The sequence below is a fragment of the Ascaphus truei genome, chromosome 12 (genome assembly GCF_040206685.1).
Source record: "Ascaphus truei isolate aAscTru1 chromosome 12, aAscTru1.hap1, whole genome shotgun sequence".
Taxonomy (NCBI): Eukaryota; Metazoa; Chordata; class Amphibia; order Anura; family Ascaphidae; genus Ascaphus; species Ascaphus truei.
In genome coordinates this window covers 53,175,481-53,201,443 of record NC_134494.1, presented here as the reverse complement: position 1 = coordinate 53,201,443, position 25,963 = coordinate 53,175,481, and the positions used below count along the sequence as shown (strand labels likewise).

Below are 25,963 nucleotides of genomic sequence, written 5' to 3'. Positions count from 1 at the left end.
CGCCAACATCAAGAGAGATACCGTAAAGGCTTCACATAATCCCAGTGTATGCGCCAACATCAAGAGAGATACCGTAACGGCTTCACATAATCCCAGTGTATGCGCCAACATCAAGAGAGATACCGTAACGGCTTCACATAATCCCATTGTATGCGCCAACATCAAGAGAGATACCGTAACGGCTTCACATAATCTAAGTGTATGCGCCAACATCAAGAGAGATACCGTAACGGCTTCACATAATCCCATTGTATGCGCCAACATCAAGAGAGATACCGTAACGGCTTCACATAATCTAAGTGTATGCGCCAACATCAAGAGAGATACCGTAACGGCTTCACATAATCCCAGTGTATGTGCCAACATCAAGAGAGATACCGTAACGGCTTCACATAATCCCAGTGTATGCGCCAACATCAAGAGAGATACCGTAACGGCTTCACATAATCCCAGTGTATGCGCCAACATCAAGAGAGATACCGTAAAGGCTTCACATAATCCCAGTGTATGCGCCAACATCAAGAGAGATACCGTAACGGCTTCACATAATCCCAGTGTATGCGCCAACATCAAGAGAGATACCGTAACGGCTTCACATAATCCCATTGTATGCGCCAACATCAAGAGAGATACCGTAACGGCTTCACATAATCTAAGTGTATGCGCCAACATCAAGAGAGATACCGTAACGGCTTCACATAATCCCAGTGTATGCGCCAACATCAAGAGAGATACCGTAACGGCTTCACATAATCCCAGTGTATGCGCCAACATCAAGAGAGATACCGTAACGGCTTCACATAATCCCAGTGTATGCGCCAACATCAAGAGAGATACCGTAACGGCTTCACATAATCCCAGTGTATGCGCCAACATCAAGAGAGATACCGTAACGGCTTCACATAATCCCAGTGTATGCGCCAACATCAAGAGAGATACCGTAACGGCTTCACATAATCCCAGTGTATGCGCCAAAATCAAGAGAGATACCGTAACGGCTTCACATAATCCCAGTGTATGCGCCAACATCAAGAGAGATACCGTAACGGCTTCACATAATCCCATTGTATGCGCCAACATCAAGAGAGATACCGTAACGGCTTCACATAATCTAAGTGTATGCGCCAACATCAAGAGAGATACCGTAACGGCTTCACATAATCCAAGTGTATGCGCCAACATCAAGAGAGATACCGTAACGGCTTCACATAATCCCAGTGTATGCGCCAACATCAAGAGAGATACCGTAACGGCTTCACATAATCCCAGTGTATGCGCCAACATCAAGAGAGATACCGTAACGGCTTCACATAATCCCAGTGTATGCGCCAACATCAAGAGAGATACCGTAACGGCCTCACATAATCCCAGTGTATGCGCCAACATCAAGAGAGATACCGTAACGGCTTCACATAATCCCAGTGTATGCGCCAACATCAAGAGAGGTACCGTAACGGCTTCACATAATCCCAGTGTATGCGCCAACATCAAGAGAGATACCGTAACGGCTTCACATAATCCCAGTGTATGCGCCAACATCAAGAGAGATACCGTAACGGCCTCACATAATCCAAGTGTATGCGCCAACATCAAGAGAGATACCGTAACGGCTTCACATAATCCCAGTGTGTGCGCCAACATCAAGAGAGATACCGTAACGGCTTCACATAATCCCAGTGTATGCGCCAACATCAAGAGAGATACCGTAACGGCTTCACATAATCCCAGTGTATGCGCCAACATCAAGAGAGGTACCGTAACGGCTTCACATAATCCCAGTGTATGTGCCAACATCAAGAGAGATACCGTAACGGCTTCACATAATCCAAGTGTATGCGCCAACATCAAGAAAGATACCGTAACGGCTTCACATAATCCCAGTGTATGCGCCAACATCAAGAGAGATATCGTAACAGCTTCACATAATCCCAGTGTATGCGCCAACATCAAGAGAGATACCGTAACGGCTTCACATAATCCCAGTGTATGCGCCAACATCAAGAGAGATACCGTAAAGGCTTCACATAATCCAAGTGTATGCGCCAACATCAAGAGAGATACCGTAACGGCTTCACATAATCCAAGTGTATGCGCCAACATCAAGTCACACAGACAATGACGCGGAAGACTTCTATCATGAAATCAACCAACTTAACAACAAAATAATTTGTTACCTCAAGATCATTATAGGAGATTTGAATGGAAAGATTGGTGCCCAACAAAAAGAGGAGCATCAGTTGGTAAGTATGCTTATGGCAACAGGAATCAACATCGAGACAGATTGGTCAAATTTGCAGAACGTGAAAACTTCTACATCAAGAATTCATTATTCAAGAATAATCAGATCAGAAAATGAACATGGAGGGGACCCAAAGGAATCTAAAATGAAATGGGCTATTATTCTAGCTATCAAGAAACATGTGATTGAAGACTGCACAGTCCTTAACAGTTTGGACACAAGGACAGATCACTGATTGGATCGCTGCAAATTACATCTGAATGCAAAGATGAAAAGAAGAAAACTGATTAAAAAGATGAAAACAATAAAAATCAAAAACAGCAGAGAATTTCAACTAGAGTTGAAAAATGCACAGGGACACTTTAACAAACAATTATGAAGTTTGTACAGATGTAGCAAGACTTCCCATTCTTGTAGCCATGGAAAACAATGCTAAAAAACAGGGCCCGAAGGCGACCCCAAGAACAGCAAGGTTTGCGGAAGGATTAATGCTGCAGGGGTCTACGATTTTTAATGGGACCCCACAGCGTTAATCATTTGCTTGATGGGCCATTTGATGAGGAGAGAAAAGGGCTACTAATCTTTTAGACGAGCTGCGCAGACGTCTCTGTCCACGTCTGCATCCGTCTCTCCGTCTCTCCGTCTCTCAGTCTGCAGCTTCTTCCCACAACACTAAAGGTAAGATGCAGGGCTGTATTTCTTTACCAACCCACTGGATGATGTAGATGCCCTTATATAGTCACTACATCATGAGGAGGAGGATATATGATCATATTTGTTTAATCTACATCATCAAGGGGTCTGGACAGTGTTACGTGTCCTGTCCAGCCTCCTTGATCATGTAGATGACAAAATATGGTCATATAGCTTCTCCCTCATGAGACCCATATAAAAGCACCAACATCATCCACGAGGGTTGGCAAGGAAATACAGCCCTGCGTCTTACCTTCAGCGCTGCGGGGAAACGCTGCAGATGGAGAGACGCCTGCAGATGGGGACAGAGACGGTTGTTCAGCTCATCTAAAAGGTTAGTACTGGTATTGTTTCCCCAGCAGGTGGCCCAAAAGGATTAACGCTGCGGGTCCCATTTAGAAGCACGGACCCCCTCAGAGTTAATGCTCCTGGGCAACTTACTGTTCCCGGGTCCGCGAGAACCATAGCCGCACTGCAGCCGCAATGGAACAAACAAAATCAAAGCGCAGAACTGGAGAAATTAGCAACAAAAAACAGGATGAGAAAATATCAGATGAGACAAAGCAGTAACTGAGGAGACGTCAAGAAATAAAGCAATCCAAAGAAGAACAAAGAATTGAATATACATGTGCAAGACGATCTGCAAACGTATAACTGAAGATGTAAGAAAATGGATCTGTGATATGGTGAATAAGACTACCAGAGCTAACAAAAGCTTAAAGATGATGAAGTAGCGACTTATGATTAAGAAGAAGCAAATCATTGCACTCAAACAAAACGAGGGATCAACAATAAAGGACCATGTACTTATAGAGTTGAGGGCTTCTACATGAAATTATATGAGAATACAGATGACGCAGGACATAATCCAGTAGCGGAAGTGGGAGAAGAAACCAATGATATACCATGAATTCTTCCAGAGGATGCGGTAAAGGCAATAAAATCCATGAAGAATGGGAAGACTCACGGGAAGATGGAATTACAACTGAAATCTTGAAAGAAGTTGGGGAAGAAGTAGATAAATCCTTGAAAAACTCTTCATATGCTGCTTGAAGAACAGAAAAATTCCAGGACAATGGAGAAATGCCATAACTATCCTCATCCACAAGAAAGAAGAAAAAAAAGACCTCAAGAACTACTAACTAATCAGTCTATTTCCAATCGCTTACAAGATTTTTATGAAGATACTCGCTAACCGACTGCAAATAGAACAAGTACAATTTCGCAGTGGATGTAACATAATTGACCACATCCAAGTCATACAAGAAGTGATTTCTTGAAGAAATTAGTACAATCTATTCCTCAGTTTAAGATTTATAGATTACAAGAAAGCCTTTGATTCGGTCTACACCACAGCGGTTTTCAATGCATTAAGACAAAGTGTTGAAGAAGCGTACATTGATATTGTCAGGAACATTTACGAGTATGTCACACCAACCCTTAGATAACATGGAGATATAAGAAAGATAAAGATCAGCAAAGGAGTGCGGCCGGAAGACACCATGTCACCAAAGTTTTTCACAGCTTGAAGTATTGTTCAAGACATTGAAATGGGAAAAAAAACGAACCAAAATCAACAGTGAATATTTGATTCCCCCCAATTTACAAATGACCTATTTTTTCCATAAATACAGAAGAACACCAGCAACCAAAAAGAGTATTCACCTAAGTAAGTAAGAAAGTGAGCCTCCATATGAATCTCAGCAAGTCAAACGTGATCTTCAACAAATGTGTTTACTCTACAAAGATCGAAATAAATGGAATAGAACTAGAAGAAGTCAAAGACGATGTCTACCTTGGACAGGAAATAACAATGGATGGGGAACCTTGTGAATACAATCAATAGGAGAATGAAGATGGGATAGAGCGCATTTGGAAGAAAGAAGGCAATCTTTCCAGGGAACCTATCACTGTGCCTCAAGAGGAAAGTTTTTGACTAGTGTATTCTACCCGTACTCATGCATGGATGTGAAACTAGGACCATAAATGCAAAGATAATTCAGAAGCTTCAGACAACACGAACAATTATGGAGAGATGCATGCTGGGTATTACCGTGAGAGACAGGAAAAAGAATGAATGGGTTTGAAACCAAATCAACGTCTGTGACATCATAACAACGGTGAGGAAATAAAAATGGCAGTTGGCCAGACATATCAAAAGAAGAAGTGACCATCATTGGATAAAGATGACACTCGACTGGATTTCAAGGGGAATTAAAAGACCAAGTGGAAGACCAAAAGTAAGATGGGAGGATGAAATCTGAACATTGGTTGGAGCAACGTGGCGAAGAGAGGCTTGCCACTGCAGTACCTAGAAGATCATTAGGGAGTCCTTCATCTGCAGTGGATCGACAAGGGCTGAAGTTGATTTTATACATATATATATCAAACGGAAATAGCTGTGTTAGTCCAGTTGCGAAAGTGCAGAATAAATTAGATCTTCAGTATTAGGTGATACCTTTTTTATTTGGACTAACAATTTATGTAATAGGACAAGCTTTCGAGAGGTCTCCACTCTTCCTCAGGTCAGCAATACTGATATACAAAAGTTTCTACGACATTATATATATATAATGCTGAATGGTAGGGAGGGCACTCAGGGTAGGAAGAAATGGATGCACAGGGGTTGCTCTTCATAGAAAAGATAGTTATAGGTCTCTAACTAGCATAAATGAACAAGCAGAGACTTACATACTTCTTTATTCAGTGAAATGAATACATAGAATAGAAACGGAGACAATAGATAACGTACAGTGTTGTAAGAAGAGTCGCTCCTGATACTCAAAGAAGGAAGACTGCAGATATTTCGCAGTTGCAATCGTCAGGGCTAAGTCCTAAGGCAAAATGCTCATTGCTGGAGAATTTCTCTATGCATGTTCTGATCAAATTAAAATGTATTTAAAATAAATATATTTTACAGAGTTCGTGGGACTGCACATTACATTTCATCATATTTGTAAACTATAAACAATTATCAGCAGCTTCAAAGAAGAACATATGACTGATGAATTTGGGGGTACCAATTGAAGCTATTTTGCTTCTTTTAACCTTTACTAAGAAATATGTAATGATTTTCTTTTACAACAATAGACTTTTTAATAAAAAAAAACTTTCTTTAAGGCTAATTTTAAAATGTTACATTATACATACAGTTAACAACTCCCGTTTCAAAGCATTTTTGATGCCCACTAACTTAAAGCAATAGTCCCACTTGTTTTTTTTTTTTTTTTTTAAACCACTCTGTCCTCAGTTCTGGGGATGCCTTGGTTCCTAATATACTTACCAGTGTAGATACCAGAGTTCAATATAAGCGTCACATTTTGCAAGCCAAAAGGAAGCCTTGCTTCCTATTCGACAGCCATTTAAATGCCCTGGGAGAACTCCGATATAATATTGGGAACCGGAGCTGAGGCAGGGGCTGCCGATTTAACACCATCAACAGCAGTGGATTGAAACCATTCTGGTAGCAGAGATATTGAAGTTTCTTAATAAGCTTTTACATACATATGACTTACTTAAACTTACTTAGACTACTTGCTGGCTATGAGCAAACTGCAATACTGTTTGTGAGTGTTCATGGACTAAGTTACCTTGTCACCTCTGCAGTTGTTTAGAGCCATGTTATTCATGGGTAGTTTCCCATCCATCCCGTGTGGCTGATGTTGATGTTGCTGCTCCCTCTGGATTTGTTCTCGCATCTTCCGAGCCTCTTGGATGGCTTTCATCACTGTATCCTGGTCCCCGAACAGGGCAGGTGAATTAAGACTAGAAAGAATATCTAGAGAGAGACAACAAAAAAACAGCGATTTATATTGTTACATATAATCGCAGTATATCCTTTTGTGATATTTCCAGAAAACTTAAGAAACAAATGTTGGTGAAACCATATACTGTGAGCTATATAATTCCATTTACTGAACGAATTAATAATCAAGTTTACTGTATAGAGCAATGATGCTCTGAAATCACTGTCAGGCTTAGTTAGCGGTTTGTATAAAGGGGAAACACAGAGACAGCTTTCAATAAGGTAGAATATGAATTCAGATGTATTCAAATCAATAACGACATTTCACTCACAAATAACTGTAGTAAAAACTCATCAGACTGCTCTCTGAAGAGTAGCCCTCTGTATCTGGCTGATGAAATGTATTTCTAAAATATTTTACCAGGAAGAAACACATTGAGAGTTACCTCTCGTTTTCAAGTATCTCCTGGGCATAGTGTTAAAATGACAAGGTAGCTGACCGCAAAACGTATTGGGAAGACTTCAGAACCCCCTCAACAATCGGCAGTAATACCAAAAGCAACTTGGAGTGCGACCAGCAAGGTATTCTATACCAGCCAAAAAGACTGAACAGGCCATTTTCAGCTGAAAATCCCTATTGAAATCCACGGAGATGTTTTGACGAAACCGTCACGAACGGCCACTTAAGACATATATAAAACTGCCCCAAAGACATGAGTCATGCAGCTGAAGTTTAAACCCCTGTGGCAGTGACCAGGGAGTACCCCGAGGCAGAAGCGAATGACCAATTTTTACGAATTTTAATCAAATGAAATTCTGCACGATGGAAGGTCGTCTTTGAGAATTTCCTTTCTAAAACCAAAGTAATCTTTTTAAGACAGGAAGATTCTGTGTACAGGACTTAACTATTTTATATTTGGACTGGTCCACTCTATTTTAGTCTGTAAAGCGCTATCTTTAGTTATATTTTACTCTCACTGTTTAGGTTTAGTTGTTGTGTAACACAAAAGAAATCTGGTATGTTCTCAAATCCTGGTAAAAATCGCCATATTTATGCAAGTTCCCCACACAACGACAATTGACATTTATTTCGGTAGACTGGCTATTATCTGAGGGGTAAAAATGAAAATCCCATGTGTACTGCTGCTTCACAAGGTAACAGTGGAATAACCCATATCACTTTATGCTTTAACTTTAATATTTCATCAAGTTCCATTCCTATTATTTTCCACAAAAAGAAGCATTTCTATCTAGTGTCCAAAACACACAAAAAAAACACGGGAAGTTGAAGACTTCATATTCTAACAGTAAAATGATACTGAAAAAAAACTGCTATGTAGGCACTATGCTCAAACTAGCAATTTAGGAAAGAGCTGTCAACATAATGAGACATCATATTTAGTTCCTTTAGACCACATGTTGATAGTCAAAGAAGCTTCTTTATTATTAAGGGATAGAATTGTGCTCTCTTGTTGCAGATGAAAAGTTCTGAGATATGGGAGCATTTGCTCATGTTCCTCCTGATATGGGGCATGGTAATGCAGCCTGCCCACCTTCGTACATGTCCTTGCTCATGTTCCTCCTGATATGGGACATGGTAATGTAGCCTGTCCACCTTCGTACATGTCCTTGCTCATGTTCCTCCTGATATGGGGCATGGTAATGCAGCCTGCCCACCTTCGTACATGTCCTTGCTCATGTTCCTCCTGATATGGGGCATGGTAATGTAGCCTGTCCACCTTCGTACATGTCCTTGCTCTCACTGCTCTATTACCGCCAGCAGATTTCAGAAACACACCAATGCTACCCAGGTAGATTCTGATCCCACTCTCCCTTCCTTACAGATGGTAGACTCCTTGGAGCAGGGCCAGTCTTAACCTACTGTTCCAGTGCTAATGTTATGGTCTTCCGACCCTATTGTATGGCGTTGCGGAATATGTTGTTTAATTATAAATACATGATAACAATAATAATACTGGCAGAAAGCTGGAATTGCTCCATTGTTTGTTGTAACTCCACCTAGGGAAAGAAAAATGGCGGTATAAATCACGGAGGTGTGCGAGCCAATAGGAAGCTGCAAAGTCATCCGTTCCGGCTTCCTATTGGACAGCCATTTAAAGCCCAGCGCAAAACCAGACTGTAATGCTGGTACCTTAACCTTGTGGGAATAGGTGTAAAAAAAAAAGTACAATTCAGCTCCAGGGGCCCCCTACGTTCCATACTGTAAAACCAAAATGGTGTCAAAATGGTGGAATTGCTGCTTTAAAAAAGCTAGTTTATTTTGGTGTACAAGCCAGAGAAGGGGGTCATTTATAAACATTGAATACTGTTGGACTTACTACTGTTTGGAAATAGATTGAGCTCTTGTTCGTCCCATTAATTTTATCTAGTCCTTATCTTAGACTTTATTGTTTATAAAAACAACATTGCATGTTTACCATCTTGATTGTCATGTGTTGTTTATACAAGATATACTGTATTATATACAATAGTAGTTGTCTTCGCTTTGTCAGAGCCACAGATTAATTATAATAACCAATTAAAGCATACGTGTCCCAGCAACATAGAGATCGAGTTGTGAATACATTATAACACTTGTTCTACCGTTTACGAGTGTGAGGGTGCATAGGTACAGCCAAGACAAACACTTCCTCTGCCATTTCCTGTACTAGCAGTGGAAGGGAAAATTAAACGTATGCCTTTTATAGGCATTGACCTTGGACTCAAGATATTTACAATTGTATATGCACAGAATGCAATGTGAAATAATAAGATTGAGATATTCACCTCTTCTTAGGCACCCATCTAGGACACAAACGTTTGCACTGCATTCATATTCATATCTAATCTCTGTTGTTTCTGCTTATTGTCAACGCACACAAACATGTCCTTTCCTGACTGTTGCCATGCAATGACAAACAAGTAAACTGAAAGGACATGACAGGTTTGTGCTGTTAGAGAAGAAGCAGGAGGCACTAGCATTATGGAGAAGCCTCAATGCACGCTAGCCTTCCAGCAACATCAATGATATAATTGGTGGTCGCCTCCTACCGTTCAAGGAGAAAGTGATGTGAATCATTTTATTTAACATTCTTTTACCATTTCAAAGCAACATTTGTTTTATTATTTTTAAAAAGGGGGTTGGTAGACTAGATCAGCGGTGCGCAAACTGGGGGGCGCGCACCCCAGGGAGGGCACTAGATTTTATGGGGGGGCGCAGCAGTTATAGCGGTCCCGTGCTCTGCCCCCAGGCATTTAAATTAAATGCCGGGGGACCACGCGAGGCCTCTGAGGCCGAGCTCACGGTGGTGGCGCGGGCGTGCGCTTCCGTGTGCACTCCTGCAGCCCCAGAGATGGGGCACGGCGGTCGGGGGCATGGCGGGGTGAATGCGTCATGGAGCTCGTTCGCCCTCATTGGCTGAACCAGCTGACATGACGCTAACGAAAATTCAGTTTCTGTTGTGGCGGCAAAATGTCGCTGCATCGACGCGTGGAGCGCCGCGCGCACTTGAGGAACTACCTTAGACAATCAGGTAAGAATCCTTGAAGTGCGCACGGACGCAAGCGCGTGCACGTAGCGACGCCGCCACCGTGAGCTCGGTCTAATACACTTATCTTCCCTTCCAGCGACGCGTCATCGTGGTAACCTGGCATCATTGCGAGTTCACGTGACATCAGGTTACCATGGCGACATGACGTCACATGACCCCGCGCATCATTTGACAACGGGGTCGAGCAGGGGGGGGAGGGAGGGGCGAGGTGCCGAAGAGAGCAGGCAGGGGTGCGCACGGGGAAAAGTTTGCACACCCCTGGGCTAGATTAAAAAAGACAACCATCATTGTTAGTGTGACAATAAAACTACAGTAGATTTGATTATTAATAATAACATCTTTCTATATATTTCTGAAAGCGTCATATGTGTCCGTGTCTGTATGTCCCTCCCTGTGTCCCTCCCTGTGTCCCTAGCGGCAATCCCATTGGAGCTTGGGCCAGGCCAATGAGATTGCTCCCTTGGCCCGCCCGCCCCCGCACACCTCTCATTGGCCTGAGGCGGAGTGACGGGCCAAAGGAGAGACGGAGACACACACACACACCTCTTCGTCATCCCCGAGGCCAGCCCCCCCCTCACCCGCAACTCACCTCCCCTCGCGGCGCCCTGCTTGGCCGCGCGGGTGGGGGGTTTAGCGCCGCCGCCGCTCCCATCACCGCACAACCCTCAGGGGCGACGCAGCAGCCCTACCGCCTCCTTCCACCCTCCTCACAGCCGGCAAACCTGCTTGGCGGCGGACTGCGGGACCTGCCAGCGGGAGGAGAAGGGCAGTGGCGGCCGCGGCGGGGACACCTCACCACGTGACTCCCACCTCCCCAAATATTCCACTACGGCCGCCGCGTGAGGTATGGGGGGGGGGTTGGAGGGAATGGCGTGACGCCCGCTATCTTCAAGCCGCCACGTGAGGTATGGGGGGGGGGTTGGAGGGAATGGCGTGCCGCCCGCTATCTTCAAGCCGCCACGTGAGGTATGGGGGGGGGGGGGGGTTGGAGGGAATGGCGTGCCGCCCGCTATCTTCATGCCCCCAAAGCCGCCGCATGTGGGGGGGGGGGGGGTGATGCCGGCCTGAAACTAGCTTCATGCCGCCGCGGGGGGGGGGGGGTAAGATGCAGGGGGGAAATGCAGGCCTGCCCACCCGCTATCTTAAGGCCTCCGTCTGAGGTATGGGGGCTGCGGGGGCCGGGGGTAGTGGGAGATGTCACTAAATAACCCACCCACCCAGTCACTAAATAAAAGTCACTAAATAACCCACACACCCACCCAGTCACTAAATAACCCACCCACCCACCCAGTCACTAAATAACCCACTCACCCAGTCACTAAATAACCCACCCACCCAGTCACTAAATAACAAAGTCACTAAATAACCCACCCACTCACTCACTCACTAAATAACCCACCCAGTCACTAAATAACCCACCCACCCACCCACTCACTAAATAACCCACCCACCCACCCACTCACTAAATAACCCACCCAGTCACTAAATAATACCCAGTCACTAAATAAACCAAAGTCACTCACCCACCCTGTCACTAAATAAAGTCACTAAATAACCCACCCACCCAGTCACTAAATAACCCACCCACCCACCCAGTCACTAAATAAAGTCACTAAATAACCCACCCACCCAGTCACTAAATAAAAGTCACTAAATAAAGTGTAACTAAATAAACCCAGTCACTAAATAAAGTGTCACTAAATAACCCACCCGGTCACCAAATTTACATCCCGGGCAACGCCGGGTATATCACCTGGCTAGTTATTAATATTAATAATAATAAAACAGATGCAGCAAGCCTCACTGTTTCCGGCATGGAGGGCAAGCTGGGTGACTGCGACCGCCCCAGAGGATTATCGCTGTGGGAGGTCCGATCCAGAAGCATGGACCGCCAACAGCGATGACGCGGCCAGCACCATCGCCAGAGCCGCGACTTTTTCGCTTTTTCAGCTGCGGCTCCAGTGAGTGCGAGTCATGAATGCTACATCTGCAATAATAAGTCTTTCTTACATAGCGCTGACAGTGTACGCAGTCCTGTACATATAATTCAGCAGGCACAATGCGCCCCTCATCCCCCCTATTGTTTTAACATGAAAACAATGAGAAGTGTGATTTCCCCATTACCTAGGGACGATCCTCTTCCCAGAACTCCGCCGATGGGGCTGGGGAGGCCACTTTTGTTTGATAGACTCACGGGGCTGGTTTTACTGGCTGGGAAAAGGTTTTGCATTGGTGATGTGGGCGACTTCACGGGCTCAGCTGTCTTCGGTCGGGCTGACAAATTCAGAGGCTGCGCTGCTTCATCCTGCAGGAGTTTAACATAAATAATGATTAAAACAAGACGAATGGAGCACATTATCACTTAAGAAGCTGCAGTTAGTTTACACCTCCGAGACAATGCCACATTCTTTGGCAATAATAACAAAAGAAGCTAATTATCTAAATACTTGAAGAAGACACCAAAGGAAACCTCATTAATTTCTCTGTGTTATGCTTGTATTTACATCAACAGTCGTTGGATCGTTCTTTTTGCCAAATTAAAAATCTGAATTAGCTCACATTACAGCTTCGTTTCCTAATGTGTTTTCTGAGATCTAAATTAACCTAGGGCATTTACAAAGAATGACTTAAACTTTCCGCGAGCTCGGCACTGTTTCCTGTTGTTTAGCTGGCTCTTTTTATTTTGATGGCTCTGAACAAATATAGACAGTGTTTCTTCTAATAAACGAGGGCGTGACATTGTTCTGGGTCAGGGAACGGAGAGCCCTTGTTCTAATATAATAGGAACCTCCTTGGTAATGCAAGGGCTGCATTTTTGCATTTTTTTGCAATACAGAATGTTTCTGGCACCATTGGTGGGAGGGGTATAACTAAATTAACTAATTGTACTATTAGAACAAATCTTTAAAGAAAAATGAATATATATATTTCTTAATATATTTTCGTTCAATGACATTTCATTTCAGGTCAAATTCAGTGTTAAAAAATGATATTGTAGTCTAGTTATATATTTTTTCATTGTGCCCATTCGTGTTTAGATCTTTAATTCCATGTCAGTTTTTTTTTGAGTAGTGGGTACAGAAGAATTAGGGAAATAAACAAATAAATCATTGTTACTAAGAATAAAAGGATAAAAGCATAACTCAAACTCACTGCTGTAGCTGTATCTGGATAGACACAGGTATGCTGGATTTTCTACATTTTCTTATATACAGTAGGACAGTAAATAAAAATACTGTACCACTTGTGAGCACATGCACGTCTCACACAGGTCTGCAACTTTGTCTTTCCCTATTATCGCTTAAAGCAGGGGTGAGCAAAGTTTTTATGCCGAGCCCCCCTTTTCATCCATGACATTTCTCGGCCCCCCCCCCCTGCCTGATGTAATCAAAATCACATGAAAAAAACCTTTATTAAACGGTATACAATGTAAATACAAATATATCTAAATTTCAACAGCTCGCACTTGCAAAATTAGGCTGCGGGCACGCTGCTGCTGAGAGCGGTGACATCACACTCTCACCAAGCATGAGCACAGGGTGTCCTGCATAATTTTGCAAGAACGAGTGGGGGGGAGGGGAGGAGCGTCGTGGATCGGTGCTGTGTGTATGTGTGTGGATGTGTGTGTGTGCATTGACTGCTGCTGAGCGTGCTTCAAAGTCATATTTGTTTGTCTCCCCAAGCGCCAAGCTTGGGAGAGCGTACGTGCACAAAGGCAATCCTCCCTTCCCTCCCCCTCCCTTTTTTATCCTTCCCCTCCATTTTTTCCTTCCCCTCCTTTTTTTCCTTCTTCCATTTGCCTTTTTATTCTCCCTGCTCTTTGGCTTGCTGTCCCCAGTGTCATCCAAACTCCTATCTACATTATTATGGGTTTTTTTTTTCGTTTTCAATGTTTTGTTTTCACTTTTTTATTATTATTTCTGTACATTCATAGTATGAGTGATATAGTGGCAGCCAACCTTTCACTCGCAGAGGATCGCAGCGAAGCAGGTTGCCAGCAGAGGAGAGCAGGAACACAGCACTATTGCAAGGCAGACACTGGAAGGAGGGGCGTTTGACATCACAGCGCTGGGGCATGCTCCTCCCCCATACCTCCGAAGCCCCCGTGCATGCACATACACCATCACGTGGCCGCCACCTGCACTATCCTGTTCGGCCATCTGCGCACATCTTTTTCAGCTGCCCGCCCGCGCACAGCTTCTTGTCCGCCCGCGCACAGCTTTTTTGCCCTCCCGCGCACAGCGTCTGTCAGCCCGCACACACCAGGTTTCGCCGCACGCCACCTGCGCCCCCCCTAAATAATCTTGCGCCCCCTCAAGGGGGCTCGCCCCCCAGTTTGCGCACCGCTGCATTCAATCACAACACACACACAGCACACATACTCAATCACAACACACACTCATATCCCAACACACACACACACACAGACACAACACACACTCAATCACAACCAACACACTTAATCATAAAACAGACACAACACACACACAGGCAACACACAGACACACAATACACACTCAATTACAACCAACACAGACACAAAACACACACAAAACACACAATCACAACCAACACAGACACAGACACAACACACACACAATCACAACACACACTACACACACACACAATCACAACCAACACAGACACAACACACACACACTCATATCACAACCAACACACACAACACTCAAACACAACCAAAACAGACACAACACACACTTTCACCTGTGGCTTTCAGAGGCTACCACATAGAGTCTCAAAGTGATCGATCAGCATTGGGAGACAGAACACAGCCTAAGGATCAATATGATATAAAGCAGGACTCAGGTATATAGCAAGCTCACAAATTTTAAGGAGCACTGGAGAACTGCTGGGGAGGGGGAGGGGGGGAAGGGGGGAAAGGAGGGAAGGGGGGGAAGGGGGGAAAGGAGGGAAGGGGGGGAAGGGGGGAGGAAGGGAGGGGGGCGGAAAGTACATGCATGCTTCTGCTTCAGTCCCTGTAGCTACTGCACACAGGAGGAGTTGTCTGTGTGCAGGGAAGGCCCCGGCCCCGCAGCAAGCACAGAGAAGCAGGGAGCAGAGAAGCAGCAGCATGGAGCTTGGAGCTGCTTGGCCGCCCGTGCACAGCTCTGCCCGCCCCCAGGTTTCACTGCACGCAGCCTGCGCCCCCCCCCCCCCCTAAATAATCTTGCGGCCCACAGTTTGAGCACCACTGGCTTAAAGCAGCAGCTCAAGCAATATCCTGCAGTTCTGTACTATGAGAAAATACTTGTAGCATTTAAAATGTAAAAAAGTTTTAAAGACATTTTTAATGTTTCTAATGTAGGAAGCATTTCCAAAGTGACAGCCCCTTCTGATAGGCTCTGGCTCTTGAGCCCCGCCCTCTCTAGCAGTGCACCAATTGTATCTAGTAACTGCCCAGTCACATAATATTCCAGGACTACTTTGCACAGAGTGCTGTGCAGGAACTGAATTAAATAACCTGGAGCAAGTGATCGATTACAGGAGAACAGATCGATCTGCAGCTTAACTAATCGCTTGTCAGTGTGCAGATTGTATTGCTATATTGAATGGGAAGAATGTATTTATTTTTTTAAACTGCAGCTTTAACATACAATGCTTCCACTACAGCCGGGGATTCTGGGTAATGACATGCAAATGAGCATGACGAACCTTAAATGTGCATACATTTCACACTGCTTAGTCCTTCTAAAACTACTATAGGCCTTCACCAGCCTCAGTAAGATCTTATAAGAACTACTGTGTATTTTTGTTAATAGAGACATATTCATATGTTTGTGTACTCTAGCTTGTTTTATTATACTGTTCTTTACTTTGAAGAACTACAGTATAATAATGTTGTTTAATAGTCTACCCCAAGCGTATACAAAATAACACTAATAGTTTCTATAGCAATACTATTTATAGCATATAGTTATAAGTTGTTGCATTAAGTTAGAAAGTAATAATAATGTGTTCAATATTAAAAGTTGAATTAACGGCATTACTGCTTGCATCCCATTATTTCGCACAATGCAATCAGGGGATTAATGCAGATAAGATATTAATGTATTAATAATATAATACAGTATAATGTTACTTCGATATCTGACCTGTCATGTGTTCTCTTTTTCGAGAAGACAGGATTTTAATACATGATGAGTAATAACAGTAGTAATGGAAAAATATCAGAAACTCTAAGTTCTGTAGGGAAACCCCCAACAATTTGCATATGCCCACTCAGTAATCAAAGTGAGCTAGCCAACAAAGAACGGCATTGGTGTTACTTCAAGCAGATATGTGCTTTAGTTTAAGTTTCAAGGAAAATGTTATTCAGCCAGCAAAGGTTTAGTTTGGTGTAGATCCATTTGGCTCGGGTACGTTTCACATTAGATGTACTGTGCAGTATATACTTAACACTGAATCACTAATGTTTGGAATAACTATACTATGGCAACATTGCTTAAACATTATGCCTACGCTTTTGGAAGTTTTATATTAATGCACATAAGAAAGAAAATGGTCTTTTTTTTAATGAAAAACACTTAAAGGCAATAAATATACGGTAAGGAATGGTGATACATTCCAAATCATTCAAATAATTGATGTCAAACTCCTTCATCCCAAACACAGAGAGAGTACTCTGATTACATGACGATTACTGGTTTCCTTAATGGGAGACGCAGACAAACAATGCTGCTCCATTAGGAAGATTCAACTCAACAACCAAGCAGATAAGGAGAAACTCCCCCCCCCCCTCCCGAAATAGATAATACTATGGATATTTTAGAAGCAAATTGGAACTTGACCCTTCCTCTGCCACGGGGGACGGCACAGTGTGGTAGAAAAGAGACCCAAGGGTTTAAAAGTATTTCAACAGCAGTTCAATAATAAAACACAGGGGTGCAAGCTCAATGTATGGTCCTGCACACTGCTGTCATTAACCAATCAAACAATACATAAAGCAAGCTGCAACACCTCAGCATAAAAGGAAAATATCTGGCATACTCTTTAGGCTCTTTTCAGCGGTTTATCGCGTGATTCCCCTTTTGAATAAACAGCACTAAAAAGAGCATGTACAGTTTTGTAAGATATTTCTTCTTTCTTGCAGCTTGCTTAATATATACTGTATATATATATATATATATATATATATATATATACTGTAAATATATATGTATTACAGGTTTGCATTACCATGTTGTAGTCTCTATATGGTAAAAGCGATAAGAGAGAACAAATGTTTCAAGTTGCAGAAGCAGTTAAATATATTCAGTAACATCAACTTACTATATATGCTGTTTTTTTCCCAAACAAAACCTTCTGTATTCATTAACGTAGGCTTGAACATATTTTGTTGCCATGTTAAAATCCATTAGGAAATTGTCTTAGCATTAAAATTTCTGCCAGATAGTAATTTTGACTGCTGCCTTGCTGTACGTACAGTCATTACATTACCTAGGAAAAATATTTCTCGCCATATTTCTTCCTACTTGAGATTTTAGTTTGGCATATATATGTATCTATATCTTTTTTTATATAGCTCCATCTATGTACACAGCGTGTCACAGCAGTAATACACGTGACATAATAATATAACACATAATGGGAATAAGCGCTCCAGACATAAAAGTAACATTAGAAAAAGGAATCCCTGCCCTGAAGAGCTTACAATCTAAGTGGTAAGTAGGAAGAACTTACAGAGACAGGAAGGTGTTCTGGTAAGTGCGTCTGCAAGGGGTCTGGGTCAGTGCACATGACATGTATAGTATCAGCCAACGGAGCTCTCTGTGCATGACTTCTGTTTCTCTCACTCTCTGCTACTCTTTGCTATAACTGAGACTTGGCTCACTCAGTCTGACTCTGCTCTGGAAGCAGCCCTCTCTTATGGTGGCCTTTGTTTCTCCCACGCTCCGCGCCCTGATGGCAGGGGTGGACGCGTGTGGCTCCTGCTCTCCTCTATCTACCGCTACCGAACCCTTCATATTCCTCCCTCTCTTGCTTTTCCCTCCTTTGAGGCTCACACTGTCCAGCTTTACTCTCTTCTCCCTGTCAATATGGTGGTCATCTGTCACCCACCTACCTCTTCTCATCCCCCTTCTGTCTTTCTCTCTCATATTGAATCCTGGCTCTCTTTCTTTCTCTCCTCAGACTCCCCTATTCTTCTCCTTGGGGACTTCAACTGCCATATTGATGACCCCTCTCTCCCTTGGGCTTCCTGCTTTCTCTCTCTAACCTCTTCTTTTGGCCTTCAACAGTGGACTGCAGCCTGCACCCACAAGGATGGCCACTACCTAGGTTTTCACTAAAAACTTTTCTCTGTCCGATTTCTCCATTTCCCTTTTCCTCTCTCTGACCATCACCTCATCTCATTTTCTCTCTCTCACTTCTCCCCCTCTCCATCTCCATCTAACCCTCATCTCTGCAGAGACCTGCGCGCTATTAACCTACTAGCTTTTGAGTGCACTTTACTCTCCTCCCTCTCCTCTCTCAGCTCTGCTCCAGACCCTGACAACCTGACCAGGAACTACAACTTTGCCCTATCCTCATCTCTTGATCTACATGCCCCGCTTTCTCTCTGCCGTTCCCGCACTTTGAACCCCAGACCTTGGCTAAATTCAAACACGCACACTGCGTTCCTGCACTCGTTCCTCTAAACGCCTCTGGAGGAAATCTCACATTCTTGCAGACTTCCTTCACTACAAAGTTATGCTATCCTGTTTCAACTCTGAACTCTCTCAAGCTAAACAAACCTACTTTTCCTCACTAATCAACACGCACAATTCTAATCCACGCCGACTCTTCTCTGTCTTTGACTCCCTACTCAGACCACCCTCTGCTGCCTGTTTTTCTTCCATCTCACCTCAGGACTTTGCCGACTATTTAAAGGAAAAGGTGGAATCCATACATCAGGCCATCCCTTCTGTACCCTCCTCTCATCCTACACCTCTTCCTAACTCTCCTCCTGCATTCCTTGTCTCTTTATCTGCTGTCAGAGAGGAGGATGCGTTGTTGCTGATCTCCTCTTCTCCCTTTACCACCTGCCCTCTTGACCCCATTCCCTCCCATCTCCTAAAACCTCTTGCTCCTACTATAATCCCTACGCTCACACACATTTCTAACTCCTCCATCTATTCTGGTACCTTTACCTCTTTCTTCAAACATGCAATATGATTACTCAAAAACAGCAAGCTTGACCCTACCTGTCTTTCTAACTATCGACCTGTCTGCCTCCTGTCTTTTGCCTCTAAACTCCTTGAACGTCTTGTATTCTCTTGCTTGCTCCATTTTCTCAACACCTATTCTCTCCTAGACCCTCTACAATCTGGCTTCCGCACTGCTCACTCCACTGATACAGCCCTCACTAAAATAACTAAAGACCTCCATGCTGCCAAAGACAGAGGTCATTATACTCTGCTCATATTACTTGACCTCTCTGCAGCATTTGATACTGTGGACCACCCTCTTCTCCTTCACATTCTCCATACTCTTGGCATTCGTAACAAAGCTCTATCCTGGATCTCATCCTACCTCTCCCATCGTACTTTCAGTGTCTCTTGTGCTAACACCTCCTCCTCCTCTATCGATCTCTCTGTGGGGGTACCCCAGGGCTCTGTTCTGAGACCTCTCCTCTTTTCTCTTTACACACTCTCTCTAGATGACCTAATCACATCCCTTGGGTTCAAATATCACCTCTATGCTGATGACACACAAATTTACTTTTCTACCCCTGACCTTACACCTGCTGTATGGACTAAAGTTTCTGAATGTCTCTCAGCTATATCATCGAGGATGGCCCTCCACCGACTTAAACTTAACATGGCAAAAACAGATTTCCTCTATTTCCTACTGTTGTAAGTACTTTCATTTATTGCTGCCAGAATCAGTAGCAGGTAAAGCGGTGCAACTGCCCAGTGACGAAGAAAACAGACCGGGAACACTCAGATGACTACAAAAGCTTTAATGGTACAAAAGCAACATAGACCCACTCTTACGCGTTTCGCACGACTTAGCGCTGCCAGAATCACTCTACTATTTCCAAAATCTGTCTCAGCGTCTCCCCTGCTGAAATCCCTCTCCTGGCTTCCTATCAAATTCTGTATCACACACTCAATTCTCCTCCTCACTTTTAAAGCTTTACACTCTTCTGCTCCTCCTTACATCTCAGCCCTAATTTCTCGCTATGCACCATCCCGACTCTTGCGTTCTGCTCAAGGATGTCTTCTCTCTACCCCTTTTGTATCTAAAGCCCTCTCCCGCCATAAACCCTTCTCACTGATTGCCCCACACCTCTGGAATTTCCTTTCCCTCAATAACCGACTAGCACCCTCTCTATCTACATTTAAGACCCACCTCAAAACACACCTGCTTAAGGAAGCATATGAGTATCTCCATGGCTGATACTATACACCTCATACATTAACCTTGGCCCTTTGCAGACGCACTTACCAGAACGCCCTCCTACTGTCTCTCTACGTTCTTCCTACCAACAAATTCGATTGTAAGCTCTTCGGAGCAGGGACTCCTTTTCCTAAATGTTACTTTTAAGTCTGAAGCACTTCTCCCCTTTATGTGTTATTTATATTATTTGTTATTTATATTATTGTCACGTATATTACTGCTGTGAAGCGCTATGTACAATAATGGCGCTATATAAATAAAGACATACATACATATGCTTCGTTAAAGAGGTGTGTTTTAAGATGGTTCTTAAAAGGTAGAGAGAGTGCTAGTCGAATATTGAGGGGAAGGGCATTCCAGAGGCGTGGGGCAGAGTGAGAAAAGGGGGAGACATTCTTGAGCAAAACGCAAACTCGGGGCAGATGTATAGCGAGAAATCAGGGCTGAGATATAAGGAGGGGCAGAAGAGTGTAAAGCCTTAAATGACTGGAGAATGTTGTAAGTATTACAGTATTTAATAGAAAGCCATGGGAGGGATTTGAGCAGGCAACAAGCTGAGACAGATTTAGAAGGGAGTAAAGTGATTCTAGCAGCAAAGTTTAAGATAGATTGTAGGGGACAAAGGTGAAAGGCAGGAATGCAGGACAGTAGAAGGTTGCAATAGTCCAGATGGGAGAGAATGAGGACCGCGTTAGAGTTTTAGCAGGAGAGTGGCTGAGGAAAGGATGTATCTTTGCAAAGTTACTGAGGAAAAATCAACAGGTTTTAGCTACATTGTTAATGTGAGAGAATGTGAGGGGTAAAATGTGACACCTACAGTAGGCAGCATGCTTGTTGTACATGTTGTATGATTGTTCTGCAAACAGTAATGGAGAAGGGGCAGTAGGGCCAGGAAGTATGTGGAGCTCAGTCTTTGACATGTTAAGTTTGAGTTGGTGGAGGATCATTCAACGTAACATATAGCTGAGAGACATTCAGAGACTTTGGTCTGTAGAGCATATGTAAGGGGTTGAAAGGTACATTTGTGTGTCATCAGCATACAAATTATATTTAAACCCAAGAGATGTGATAAGATAGTGTCACTTAGGGAGTGTGTGTAAAGAGAAAAGCGACGAGGTGCCAGGGCAGATCCCTGAGCTAAGCCCACAGAAAGATCGAAAGAGGAGGAGGAGGTGTTAGCAAGCAAGATACTGAAAGTATGATGGGAGTGTTAAAAGGAGATCCAGGATAGAGCTCTGTTATGCATACCAAAAGTATAGACAACGTGAAGAAGAGGGTGGTCCAAAATTAATTTGTAGTCTGGGAGAGGCAGCAAAAAGCTCGAGTAATATAAGCGGGTGTAATGACCTTTGGCTTTGGCAGCATGAAGGTCATTAGTTATTTGTGGTGAGGGCTGTTTCAGTGGAGTGAGCAGTGCATAAGCCATATTGTAGAGGATAGAACAGAACAGGAGGAAGAAAATGAAGCTAACAAGAGAATACAAGGCGTTCAAGGCGTTCAAAGGTATAAGGCAGGAGGTAGACATGACGATAGTGAGAAGAGACAGGTAGGATCAATCCTGCTGTTTTGTGTAATAGTTTTACTGTTGCATGCTTGAAGAAGTTGGGAAAAGTAAAAGTAAAAGTTGAGGGAGGAGATGGAAATATATGTGAGTATATGGATTAGAGTGGGAGCAAGAGGTTTGAAGGAGGGAATGTGGTCAAGACAGCAAGTGGTAGAGGTTGAGAAGATCAGCAGTGACACGTTCTACTCTGTGACAGAAGAAAATGAGTCAAAGAAAGCAGGAGGAGAGTTAGGAAGAGGAGGTGTAGAATATGAGGAGGTTATAGAAGAGGGGGTGTCTTGCCAAATGTAATCTACCTTTGTTTTGAAATAGTCAGCACAGCCCTGAGGTGAAGTGGAGGAAGAAAAACAGGTAAAAGACAGTGGTCTCAGTAGAGAGTCAAAGACAAAGAACAGGCGGCGTGGGTTAGACTTGTGAGTGTTGATTAATGATAAAAAGTAGGTTTGTTTAGCCTGTGAGAGGGCAGATTTGTAACAGGATAAAATTAATTTGTAGTCTGAGTATGAGATTTCGTCCAGAGTAGTGAGTGCAGGAGTGGAGCACGGGTGTGTGGCAATGAAGGGTGAGAATGGCAGAGAGAAAGATGGGCATGTAGATCAAGAGATAAGGATAGGGCAGAGTTGTAGTTCATCACCAGGTTTTCAGAGTCTCTAGCGGAGAAAAGAACTGGAGGAACGCAAAGTTGAGTCAAGAGTCAGTATATTAATGGAACACAAGTCTGCAGAAATGAGGGGTAGGTGGAGGTGAAGAGGAGGAGAGCTGAAGGTAAATGAGATGAGGTGGTGGTCAGAGAGAGGAAAGGGAGAAATCATAGAGATAATTTTTTTTGTGCAAACAAGGTCCAGGTAGTGGCCATCCTTGTGGGTGCTGGCTGCAGTCCAATGGTGAAGGACAAAAGAAAAGGTTAGAAAGAGAAACTGGGAAGCCCAAGGGACAGAAGGGTCATCAGTGTAGCAGTTGAAGCCCCTAAGGAGAAGAGAAGGGGAGTCAGAGAGAGAGTAGGAGAGCCAGGATTCAAAGTCAGAAAGAAAGACAGAAGGGGGTGAGTAGATACAATAAATTGTGGGTTAACACAGGGGCGTCCAAACTGGGGGGGCACGAGATTTCTATGGGGGGGTTGCAGAGGCTCCGCTCTCTTCCCCAATGCATTTAAATTAAATGCCGTCACATGACCAACGGCGTCATTTGATGCCCGTCACCATGGCAACGCAGCATCAAATGCCGCCATGCTGTCATGTCACGTGATGTCACATGACCCTGTGGCGTCATTTGGGGGCACAGCTTCAAAAGTCTCCACACCCTTGGGTTAACGGATGGCTGTCTGTTTCCAGCACCAGCCTTATTTTCTTTGTGGAAAGCTACAATACGTTTTCTACATACTCCTTTGATTGATACAGTCTGTTATTTCAGCAACACATTTTGTAAACATTTAATGTCACCTAAAAATACACCTCTAATATAAAAAAATGCAAGAGAGGCAAACAATGAAAGCATGTATTTGCTGTGTTTAATATTTTAAGTAATAATGAAAACAACCAAAATGCCATTATCGTACTCAATGTTTCCTACATAGAAAGTGAAAGTGGAATATAAGTGTGACATAAATAAAGGAATTCAGATAATTAATATAACACCACAATATTAAACTGGAAAGACAATGGGCTTTATGTATCGAGGCACATGTGCACTGATATAGTTGGGTCATAAAAAGTGCAACTACGGGACATATTTCTGGAGTGTATTTCCACTGGCATATTCTGCGCTAAAAATAAAAAAATTAAAAATAAACTTTTGTCACCTTTACGGTAACACAGAAAACCATCCAGACAAGTAGCGCCAACTGCACATTTTTTAAACACATGGACCTAAGCCAACATGCAAATGTAAATGCGCCCTCACTCCTCCCACTTTGTCCATACGTCCTTCATCCAGTCGCAGACGAACATGAAAATGGTGCAACTAAAATGAATACATAGACGCTCCCTGGCGCAGGTACTGTCTTGTTCAGTGTGAGTTGTAAAAAAAATAACGAAATGCGCCCACATCGTCCCATGATACATTGATACATACAGTAGAACCCAATACATTCCTTTCTTTTTTTCAATTGTAAATCCAGTGGGGTAATTTTCAATCCAGTATCTAGACATCTATTCTGCAAATCTCCATTTCCCAATCCCATCTTGTATGGATGGCATTGAGAATATCCCAAAAAGAATAGTTGATGTTCGGTACTTATACTCTCTATAAAGAACTTGCTGATGATGAGACCTGAGGAGGGGGAAGAGGGGGGTACTTAGTACATATTTTTGGCCTTCACTAATTTGTCACTGGGGAAGGGAGAATGTACTGTAATCAGACTTTGTAACAAGCATTACAGAACATATATTCTCACACATATTATTGATGTGAAGTACATGTTGAGAGAAAACTCCTTTGGTATATATGCTGCAGCTGCAAAACAAAATCTATATTTTGGAAGTAATTACCATTAATGATAACAAGACAATATCTAGAAAAATATTTCCGGGTGCTAATCTACAAGACTAGACTGTGGTGTTGATTCCCAAGCAATAGCTGACCATTTTTTCCTACGCCCTCCCATCTAGAAGGTCTAGTGGAGCAACTGAATTTGGCATGTCCACCATTAAGCACATCACTCAACAACACTAAACCGCACCAAAAAGCGCATGTTTAACAGAATCTTATTCCACATATCTTCATGAGGTTTTGCCACAAAACAGAAGCAGATATCACTCAAAATGATTGGGTCTTCCATGAGGATTCGCTTTATTTCCGCTTCCTTAGTAGTGGGATCAGATGCATCGTTTCTAATATGCAGTTGTTGCTAGGAACACAGAACTTGAATATGTTTGTATTCTGTGTATACTTGGGGCTCACTTCAGTCATAAAAGAAAATGGCGTTCGCCAAACGCGAAACATTAAAAAACATATTACATATGTTTCTTGGATGGAGCCGTGCGTGTGCCTGATGGACTTCCTTCTGTTTGTAGAGTAGGATTTGAAGTTTGAACAACATATTATGGTGTTCAAGTGTGCTTACTACGTGCCAGGAAATCTTCCCACACTGGTTATTAAGCTTGGGAGCACAACTGTAAAAACACATTTTATGTTCTTTTACTCTATTAAAATTATTGACGTTTTTTCTATCCTCAGTACAGTGGAACAGGTCTCTGTATCCTTAACAAAACTTTTCTTTGGATGGATTCCACTTTTGTATGTTCCATTCTGTGTCCATCACGAAAATGTACAAATTCAGCACTGGGGTCCACAGTATTTATCTTGATCCTTACTGTAATGCTCAAATGCTGCCTGTGACTGTGAGTGTTCTTACACTTAGCACTGTATGGAGACTCACAATCCTCATTGTGAGCAATGATGCATTCAGCAAATAAAAAGTGTTTGAAACACGTCTCATAACCATATCAATCATCATTTTCCATGGCAACCGTGTTTCTTTAATAAAACATTTGATTTGATTTATTTTGGTAATACTTTAATGCAGTATCTATTTTAACAAAATACAGATGTTATTTATGTGCAGTTACACTGCCATTTTACTGAAGCAATGTATATAGTATATGCATATACACACACACATATATAGCCAAATGTGTCATAGTATGCATTGTACTATATATTGTGGTGCTTAACATTTGCTCTACGTTGTACCTCTTGTGATTATAAGTGTTGTTTGAGGTTGGTACATTGTACATAAAGCATTAGGAGTATTTGTACTTATTGCTGGTATG

The 25,963-nt window shown here is 43.0% G+C and overlaps 1 protein-coding gene across 15 annotated transcripts in view; it reads right to left on the bottom strand.

Moving 5' to 3' along the window:
- The window catches only part of SOX6 (SRY-box transcription factor 6), a 561,724-nt gene that overhangs the window by 73,314 nt on the left and 462,447 nt on the right, over window positions 1–25,963 (bottom strand). For all 15 annotated transcript variants that reach the window (XM_075567743.1, XM_075567736.1, XM_075567734.1 and 12 more), the window contains 2 exons: window positions 12,353–12,533; window positions 6,523–6,710 (listed from right to left, as the gene is read on the bottom strand). In XM_075567743.1, coding sequence (XP_075423858.1) covers window positions 6,523–6,710; window positions 12,353–12,533 — 369 coding nt within the window. The remainder of the gene's footprint in view (window positions 1–6,522; window positions 6,711–12,352; window positions 12,534–25,963) is intronic.